Source organism: Lolium rigidum, chromosome 4 (assembly GCF_022539505.1).
Source record: "Lolium rigidum isolate FL_2022 chromosome 4, APGP_CSIRO_Lrig_0.1, whole genome shotgun sequence".
Taxonomy (NCBI): domain Eukaryota; kingdom Viridiplantae; phylum Streptophyta; class Magnoliopsida; order Poales; family Poaceae; genus Lolium; species Lolium rigidum.
In genome coordinates, this window is record NC_061511.1 from 259018058 (window position 1) to 259027984 (window position 9927).

Here is a 9927-nt window from a genome sequence, read left to right on the forward strand (position 1 = left end):
CAACTTCTGAGAGAGCATGGCGTTGTCGTCGGAGCCAGAGCCGCCGTTCCGGCCGAGGGAGAAGATCGTGGAGAAGCAGCGGTACTTCCAGAGCGTCCACAGGCCGACTTACCTCAAAGGCCGCTACGACATCGTCATCTCCGTGGCCATCCCTCTCGCCCTGGCCGCCTCCAGCGTGTTCCTCGTTGTAAGTTGAACAACCACCATCCATGTAATTTACTGCGCTTCTTTCGTTTTGGTTAAGATAATGAGCTGATGTGGCCTGCGCTTGAATGCGCAGGGTCGCGGGATCTACAACATGTCTCACGGCATCGGAAAGAAGGAATGAAGGTTCAGGAGATCGACCAAAGCCCTTCTATCTGTAACATAGTGCCCTTGTGCAGGTCTACTACGTGATGAAAGCTTGTACAGTTGTACTATTTACATATCTTCGAGAAAAGATTTGTGCAGTTTAAGCCTGGATTACCAACGTACAAGACACTGCAGAACTTAGAATACTCACATAAGACGGCTCGGACGAGAAAAGATAGTAGTAATACATATCTAACAGCAGGACTACTAAAGAGTCAGAAGATGCTATTGCCTTTCGCGAGTAATCCAGGGAGAGCCATACTTTGATGTTACATTATAGTCGCGTTTACACTTTACAGATTGCAGCATCTACAGTACCTCTCTTAGGTTGTGATGCGGGTATATCAACCACTGTGGATTTTGAAACTTCTGAATATTCCAACGCTTGAGCTAGTGTTAACCTACGATTCGTCCAAGCATCTTCTGCCCACTCCTTCATCCGCTCGTCTCCAGCGCCGGTCCTACGATTTTGAGAGTCAAAAAGAATGTTTTGCCGTGATAATTCCCACCGTGGGGATCTCTATTTATACATAGGACTACATGTATACAGGGAAGGCAATGATCACAAGCGATCAGCCTTTGATTTACAGGGATCACATCGATCCTGGCTAATGAATACAGAGATACAGAATCAATGAAATAATGTAACAGATTCTATCCTTAATACCCTCCCTCAATCTAAACCGCCGTGTACAAGGTTGAGATTGGACCGAAATCTGCGGAGCACCACCTGCGTGACAGGTTTAGTGAAGACGTCGGCGATCTGATCTGCCGAGGCGATAAAACGAACATGAAGAGCTCCCAAGGCAACTTTCTCACGGACAAAATGAAAGTCAATTTCGATGTGTTTGGTGCGAGCGTGAAAGACAGGGTTGGCGGACAAATAGGTGGCGCCAAGGTTGTCGCACCATAACACTGGCGGGCGCGGCTGATGAACACCAAGTTCCCTGAGGACGGACTGGATCCAAGTAGCTTCAGCGGTGCCATTTGCCAGTGCCTTGTATTCAGCCTCGGTACTGGAGCGGGAAACCGTGGGCTGTTTACGAGAGCTCCATGAAATCAAATTCCCGCCAAGAAAAATAGCAAAACCACCAGTGGAACGGCGGTCATCGGGACATCCTGCCCAATCAGCATCAGTGTAAATATCTAGCACTGTAGACGAAGATGGCTGAATGTGAAGTCCAGTAGAGAGAGTGCCTTTGATATATCGCAGAATCCTCTTGACCGCCTCATAATGCACGGTCGTGGGCCGAGACAAGTATTGACACACTTTGTTCACAGCAAAAGACAAATCAGGCCGAGTGAGGGTGAGATACTGGAGACCACCAACTAAACTCCGGTACCGAAAAACATCATCAGGGCCAAGAGGATCGCCATCATCACGAGAAAGCTTGTCGGTTGAAGACATAGGCGTGGTGACAGCTCGGCAATTCTCCATATTTGCGCGATGAAGAAGGTCCAGCGCATACTTGTGTTGTGTCAGTATCATGCCCTGAGATTTATAGGCAGCCTCAATGCCAAGAAAGTACTCCAGTCGACCAAGGTCCTTGATAGGAAAAGTGGCCGAAAGGGTATGAACCACATGATCCACAGCAGACGAGGAGGAGCCAGCAATAACAATATCATCAACATACACAAGCATATAGATCTGACACCCACGCTGATTATAAATAAAGAGAGAAGTGTCGGCCCTACTGGGAGCGAAACCCAGTTGGAGAAGGCGATCACTCAGGCGGGCATACCAAGCTCGCGGAGACTGCTTAAGTCCATACAGGGCCCTCTGGAGCTTACAAACATGCTGGGGATACCGAGGATCCTCAAAACCGGGAGGCTGCTGCATGTAAACATCTTCTTCAAGAAAACCATGAAGGAAGGCGTTGCTGACATCAATCTGTCGGAGGCACCATCCTCGAGATACGGCAAGCGAGAGCACAAGACGAACTGTGACTGGTTTTACCACTGGACTGAATGTGTCATGATAGTCAATACCCTGCTGCTGGGTGAACCCGCGAGCCACTAGGCGTGCCTTGTGCTTATCCACTGAACCATCAGGACGGAATTTGGTTTTGAAGATCCATTTGCTGCCAACAATATTTGTACCGGGAGGTCGGGGCACCAATGTCCATGTGCGGTTACTGATGAGAGCATCAAATTCAGCCTCCATAGCTGATCTCCAAGCAGGCTCGGAGAGAGCGCCACGGTAAGTCGCGAGGGTAACCAGAAAAGCACTGCGACGATAAGGATCGTAGCGAACCGTGCCGTCCGTGTACTCCTTCGGTCGCTGAATACCGTGACGACGGCGGGTCATCATCGGATGAGATGTAGATGTCGTCGGGGCGCCTGGCTGAGCGCGATCCTCGCCAGCGATCGCAGGGTCGTCGGGTGCTGGTTGGCCCGATTCGGACGAGGGCCCAGCAGGCGAGGGGCTCGTGGCAGGGGGCGACGAAGCCGGCTCGGGAGAGGGCGGCTCGTGGAAGGAGACCGACGCGGGCAGGGCCGGCCCAGCACGGGGGGAGGCAGCAGGCGTGCGGTCGCTGGGCGCGGGCGACGGCCCAGCGCGGGGGGAGTCAGCCGCACGGTCGCCAGGTGCGGGCGACGAGGCATGCACGTCGATCGTCGTCGAGCGGGCGACACCAATCGGACCAGGAGGCGTGTCCACGGAGTCCTGCACATCCACAGAAGGAAAAGTACCAGGAGGGTCAACTGGCAACATGGAAATGTCATAAGTACGCATGTTAGTATTCTGAATAGCTGGTTCATGTGCGGGAAAAGTAACATGCTGCAAGAGAGAGATATCTGTAGTGACTCCGGGTGTGGCGAAAGGAAAAATCTGCTCGTCGAAGATGACATCACGAGAGATATATACGCGACCCGTGGTACGGTCGAGGCACTTGTAGCCTTTGTGCATGGGGCTATATCCCAGAAAGACACACATTTTAGATCGAAATTCTAGCTTACGAGAATTGTATTTGCGCAAGCTCGGCCAACATGCACAACCAAACGTGCGGAGGAAGGAATAATCAGGTGTTATGTTAAGGAGGCGAGATAGTGGGGTGGTGTTGTCGAGGGTGGGTGAGGGCATGCGGTTGATGAGATAGCAAGCGGTGAGAAACGCCTCATCCCAAAACCGAAGAGGAAGAGATGAGTGAGCGAGAAGAGCTAACCCAGTTTCGACAAGGTGTCGATGCTTGCGTTCAGCAATACCATTTTGTTGAGACGTATGTGGGCAAGAGACGCGGTGCGAAATCCCCGTGCGCTGAAAGTGGGTGTGAAGACGATGATACTCGCCGCCCCAATCGGATTGAACTCGCACGGATCTTAGTGTTTAGCTGACGCTCAACATGGTTCTGAAAAGTATAAAATATGCCCTCAACATCATATTTGTGTTTGATGAGATATATCCAACAATGACGACTAAAATCATCGATAAAACTAACATAATATTTAAAACCTCCAGAAGAGGGCAATGCAGGCCCCCAAACATCGAGTATGAATAAGCTCAAGAGGAGTATGCGACACACGAGATGAATTATTATATGGAAGTTGATGACTCTTCGCACGTTGACAAGCATCACAAATTGAAGACTCAAAATTCGAGGAACAAGGCAAATTGTTGGATCTAACAATACTTTGAACTATTTTATTGGACGGATGACCGAGACGTTGGTGCCATTGGGATGGCGAGATCTTGACACCTGGAGGAGGCATGGCGACCTTGGAGGGATGCACGATCAAAAGGAATCGGGTAGAGTCCACCACGACTTCTACCTCGCAGGATGACGTTCCTCGTGGCCTTGTCCTTAACACAAAAGAAATATTTGTGAAATTCGATGAATATATCATTATCGGACACAAGGCGGTATACGGAAAGCAAATTTTTGCTAATTTCAGGAACATGCAAGATATTTCTCAAAGCAAGGGATCGCGAAGAACCAGCTAAACTAGAATGACCAACATGCGCAATAGACAAACCTGTGCCATTGGCGACCTGAACTTGATCCTTGCCGAGGTAGCGTTCATGGAAGCTCATCCGATCCATGTCGTTGGTGTAGTGATCGGTGGCCCCAGAGTCCATGATCCACTGGACGCTCATCGTGGTAGGAGGTGGACGCGGAGTTGCCCGAACGCTGCGCATCGGCTTGATACGCGTGGTTGAAGCGGTTCCTGCAGGTGAGGGCGCCGTGCCCCCAGATCCCGCAGACTTGGCATTGGGGACGGGAGCGGCCTCCGCCGCCGCCATTGCGCCCTCCCCTGTTGCCATCGCCGAAACCGTGGGCACCGCCGCCATTGCGGTTGCCGCGGTTACCTTGGTGGCCACCACCACCGTAGTGGTTGCCTCTACCACCGTGATGGTTGCCTCCACCACTGCCATAGTGGTTGGAGCCACCGTCTTGCTGCTGGCCACCATGCGGACGGCCTCCGGAGCGGCCGTTGTTGGGGGCGCCGTCGGAGGGACGCCCACCACGTCCATGGTCACCGTGACGTGCTGCAGAGTTAGCGGAGGAAACAAAGCTACCGGCCTGCGAATTTTGTTCATTGATGGACTCACACGAGAGGAGCATGGAGTAGAAGTCGGGGACGGTGAGCGCGTGGCCGGTGTTGTTGAGGACGGTGATGGAGGACTGCAGCCCCTCGAGCTGCGAACCGAGGCCGACCACAATGTAGTCGATCAGCTCGTCATCGAGAGATGGGGTTGCCGACCATGGCCGTGGCGTCGGCGAAACCCTTCATCTTGTGGAAGTAGTCGTGGGCGGACATGTCGTTCTTCCGCAGCGTCGTCAGCTGTCGACGGAGCTGACGGACGCCGGCCCGGTTTTGGGCGGCGAACATGGAGACGACGGTGCTCCAGACGGCGGCCGAGGTGGTGCGCCCCACCATCTGTCCGAGGACCTCCTCGGTCATCGACCCAAGAAGGATGCCCAGCACCCTCTGATCGACGTGCCACCAGACGGCATAGGCCGGGTTGGGCACGGTGGCGGCGGGTTGACCTTCGCTGGCGGGGGTGGTGACCGTCGTTGGCGGTGCCGCGCAGGACCCATCGAGGAATCCGAGCCACCCCTGGCCGGCAATGTTGGGGATCACCTGAGTCCTCCGAGAGGAGAAAGTTGGAGCGATCTAGGCGCACCGTAATGGTGTTGGTGAATTGTGTGGGAAGAGAAGTGGGGAGAGTGGAGGTGATTGCGCCGGCGGCCAGCAGACGCGGAGAGGGAGGTGGTGGAGGTATTGGTGGAGGTGATGGCGCCGGCGGAGGTGGAGAGTTGCATCGCGGCTGTTTGCATCGCGAGATCGCAGGTCCGAGACGGAAACGCTGCTCTGATACCAAGTCAAAAAGAATGTTTTGCCGTGATAATTCCCACCGTGGGGATCTCTATTTATACATAGGACTACATGTATACAGGGAAGGCAATGATCACAAGCGATCAGCCTTTGATTTACAGGGATCACATCGATCCTGGCTAATGAATACAGAGATACAGAATCAATGAAATAATGTAACAGATTCTATCCTTAATATTGAGGGCCCTGGGCGAGACTAAAATTTCAGGCCTTACCATAGACACTAGCAGACTCAATACATACATTCTCAAAGCCACTTACATTGTTATCACCAATGTTGGTGTCAGTGTCGATATTTTCTTCTTACTGATTGGATTCAAAATTTGCATTATCTGGTTGCTCTTCCTCCGCGGTAACTATAGCCAAATCAGATTTGGATTTACCAAGCACCGGTATTTTGCTCTTTTCCTTTTAGCGTGACCAGATGGACCCTTTCTGAAGGAAGACAACATCGACAAGACGACGCCGACGAACTAACCATCAAAAATTCAGAATTAGAGGAAAATTACTTTGAAATAAAAGATTGTGTTACATGAGTAGTCCCGAACTGTTACCGGCGGACGGCGGACGGCCATTGAAACTCTGATCGGTGCGGGTAGCCAAACTGTGCTGTGCGCTGGAGATCGCTGATCGGTCGCACCGTCGTAGGAAGATGGTGTCGTGCCGTCGACCGTCGTCCGGGGCTGGGGCGTTGGGCGTCGTAGGCAGGGAAGAGAAGAGAACAACTAGCAGCCTGCCTACAGCAGGAGATCAATCCATCCCGGCTGCCAACGAAACGACGAGGCAGAGAACTATTCTCAATCACGGCTACGGCTACGTGGAATACGAAGCGAAGTACGTAAGTAGTTAATTAATCTTCTCCCCAGATCGATGGAATACGAAGCGAAGTCCGGCACGTTCACGTCAAGGTCCTCTGATCTGACCATGGGCCTTTTCTTTCAGCTGGGCAAAGTTAGATAGGCAAGGTATGTAGTATATGTAAATGTATTTAGGGTTGGCCCCCAGATTTTTAGGGCCCTGGGCGGCCGCACACCCTGCCCACCTACTAGGGCCGGCCCTGCTCGTCTCCTGCATTTCTACTTGACTGGCTAGGCAACAGTTTTGCATACTCACCTGCAAATTGGACAGGCAGCAACAAATTTTGTATTAGTTCAACACAACAACGGAAACATGAGTCACTGTATGAGTGTCCATGTAAGCAATACCCGAACGTAGGGGGGAAAAATTAGGAAACATGATGATTAGAAAATCCTTTCTCCATCCTCCAGTAGTCCAGTTACTGAAAAACTAGGGTTCACAATGCAATCCACTCCACTAACCTAAGACTAGTCACAATGGAAAGTATCCTAGTATCATGCACATGATACTAGTTTATGATACTAGCTCCACAATGCATAGTATCATAAGATACTATCATAATATCATCACATTTAATGTTTTATAGAATCTCAATACAAATTTGTGTAATGATGTGTTTGCCACTAAGTTTTCTAGTTTTACGTGTTATGATACGGTATCATATTATGATACCACTCCCATTTCTCACCTTATTAATTGGTGCGCCACATCAGATTTCAACATGGCATGCATGATACTACTTATATACTTCCATTGAGGCTAGTCTAAACAGGTAAGCGGATTTGGATTGACGTTATTATATAGGTTATATCTTTAAGGTTAGCTGCGGATCATCTGCAGATCTTTATTTCGAGCCAACAATCAGATTTATGTTTTAAATTGATGATTTATGTTTTAAATGGATAGCATCTGCTAAGTTGGATAAGTTGGTCGTTTGCAGGTTAGGGTTAGTCACTGTCTAGCGAATTTCGCTAGAATAGAGCGTCATGTTAGATTAGGAATCGACTAGGGTAGATCCTATGCGGGTAGGTGCTATCCGTGTGTTGCGCGCGCGTGAGAGAGAGAGAGAGAGAGAGAGAGAGAGAGAGATAGAGAGGCGTACCTTCTCCCTGTGAGGAGGTCGACATCGTGGCGATGGCGGTGGCGTGGGTGAGGTAGCGGCGGCGGTGGTGGAGCTTTCCATCGGCACGAGCTAACCCTAGATCGGTAGGGATGTCGGTAGAGTGTGAGGCACGCACGGCGAAACTCGTACCGCCTTTACTCATGGTGTGATTGAAGCTATATAACCCTATTTTTGGCGGTTAAACCGGTAAGAAAACAAGTTGGTTGCAAGAAAAAATCAGCATGACCTGCATTGTGTCACCGTGGCTTGCTGAGAGACAACTAGATCTATTCCAAGCACTACTAGAAAAGGACTTACCGCCAGCGACCTGAAAAGTCTTACCGCCGGCGACCTGAAAAGTCTTACCGCCGGCACTTTGGGATTCGCCGGCGATCACCTCGCCGGTGATAAGCGCTTACCGCTGGCGTCCTCGGATTCGCCGGGGGTAACTCCAACTTACCGCCGGCACCTTCTCCAATTCGCCAGCGGTATTTGTTACCGCCGGCACCTAGCATATTCGCCGGGGGTAACGGTGTATCACCAGCACTTACGTTCTTGCCAGTGGTAGAACTACAAATTCGCCAGGGGTAATAATAACAAGAGCCAAAAAAAAATCTCAAATTACACTGTATATACACCAGAATACATAGTATATACACATAATATAGAGGGAAATACCAGAATGACAGCAAGATACACATCAATAACACAACAGGTATAGAAAGTATCCAAATGTTCATAACGTGCATGCATCAATAACACAACAGATATAGAAAGTCTCCAACTAGCAAATATTACACAAATAGATAAAAGTTCTCCCCGTTTTCGGCAATCTCAGCTTATTAGGGTGACTTGCACATGTGAATACAAAATCTCCGTCCAGCAGCTAGCTAGCTTCTAGCTGCCCACCAGGCTTCTCGCTCCTCCGCTGGCTGCCGGCGAGCCTACTCGCTCAATCAACACCGGCCAGCCTACTCGCTGAAACGCCGCCGGCCAGCTCCTCCTCCTGCGTGCTCGGACTCCGAAGCCGACCTGGTGCATAGAGCCTCCTTGGATCTTTCAACAGAGCATCTTCAGGTATCAAGTATCCTTCAAACATCTCAAACATATTATACATGGCAGACTGCCCAGGAGAAGATGGTCCAATTTTAAAATTGCTTCAACCCATAAAGATGGAAGAAAATAATCACATTGCATTCAACATACTCGATATCATAATTAGAAGAAAAAAAAAGATCATACACCCTAGATACAAGAAAATAATTACCTAGAGGTAAACTCTAATTTTTCAGATAACAATGCAAATTCTACTACATCACAACAGCCAGTGCCAGTTGGATCATTGTATCCCCAGGGAGAGATATATAGTTGCTAGTTGCTAATTCTTACTTTGAAGGCCTAGAATAGGCAACAGAGGTAACTAATTCATGCAGTTCATGAATCGTGAGTTTATGACATGCTAAGTTTTCAACTGATACACTTCAAATACCGGTTGGCCACTAAAATTACATAATGTAAAGGTGTGTGTGGTACTAGAATCATACTATAGCTAACAACGGTGAGTATGAAAACAGAATAAAGACCAATGGCGCCATGTGCATACCAGAAAATTGAGAAGCAGGCAGTTTATGTGGATGCAAAATGTTTGTGTTTCAGTTATAAAAAGCTTAAATCGAGAAACAGTCTTGCGTAACAGTCTTAATACAAACTTTTTCAGTTGTGGTAGCCGCGTAATGAGATTGGCATAGAGTTAGTTAACCACATCATACCTAAGAAGTAGGCTTGCAGAGTGCTTCAATGGAATTGAGAATAACAGTGTGCAAAAACTCGCCGGTGGTAACAAGAGGAGGGTCTAAAAGGCTTTACCGCCGGCATCTTTAAATCGTACTCGCCGGCGGTAAGGAGTGCGGCTATAAGCCTTTTCCTAGTAGTGAAGTGCTCACTGCTCTGATACACTTGTTGAGTCTTTGCTTGGTAACATGATTAAACATGAGGTAGTCATTAGAGCTTATTGGTAGATTTGGGTTGACGATATTAATTAATTACACTGATTTGGAGGAGTTTATTCGACCGATTGGATATTGAAGATGTTGATCAGACAACATAATTCATACCAGATCAGCATCAAGCAAATTAGGCCGTTGGGGTCAGAAAAAGAGTGTATCCGGCTTGAACCATGGTATTAAAATGTTGGCACTTTGAACCACATTTTGCATCCATAATTTCACCTTGAAGTTTAAACCACACCTTGCCAATTGAGGATATCTAATATGTCAGCC

General features: G+C 49.2%; 1 protein-coding gene across 1 annotated transcript; it reads left to right on the forward strand.

Annotated features, from left to right (window-relative positions):
* The first annotated feature begins 16 nt into the window (after positions 1-16).
* Positions 17-328, forward strand: LOC124648643. The gene is made up of 2 exons (XM_047188365.1): positions 17-187; positions 281-328. The coding sequence occupies exons 1-2, from the start codon at positions 17-19 to the stop codon at positions 326-328; spliced, it is 219 nt and encodes a 72-aa protein (XP_047044321.1).
* Positions 329-9927: the final 9599 nt, after the last annotated feature.

What these genes read in the sequence shown, in the direction of transcription:
- LOC124648643 (XM_047188365.1), top strand. Translation starts at nt 17, where the DNA reads ATGGCGTTGTCGTCGGAGCCAGAGCCGCCGTTCCGGCCGAGGGAGAAG. An exon ending in CCTCCAGCGTGTTCCTCGTT is followed by an intron (nt 188 to 280) that starts GTAAGTTGAACA and finishes TTGAATGCGCAG; the next exon opens with GGTCGCGGGATCTACAACAT.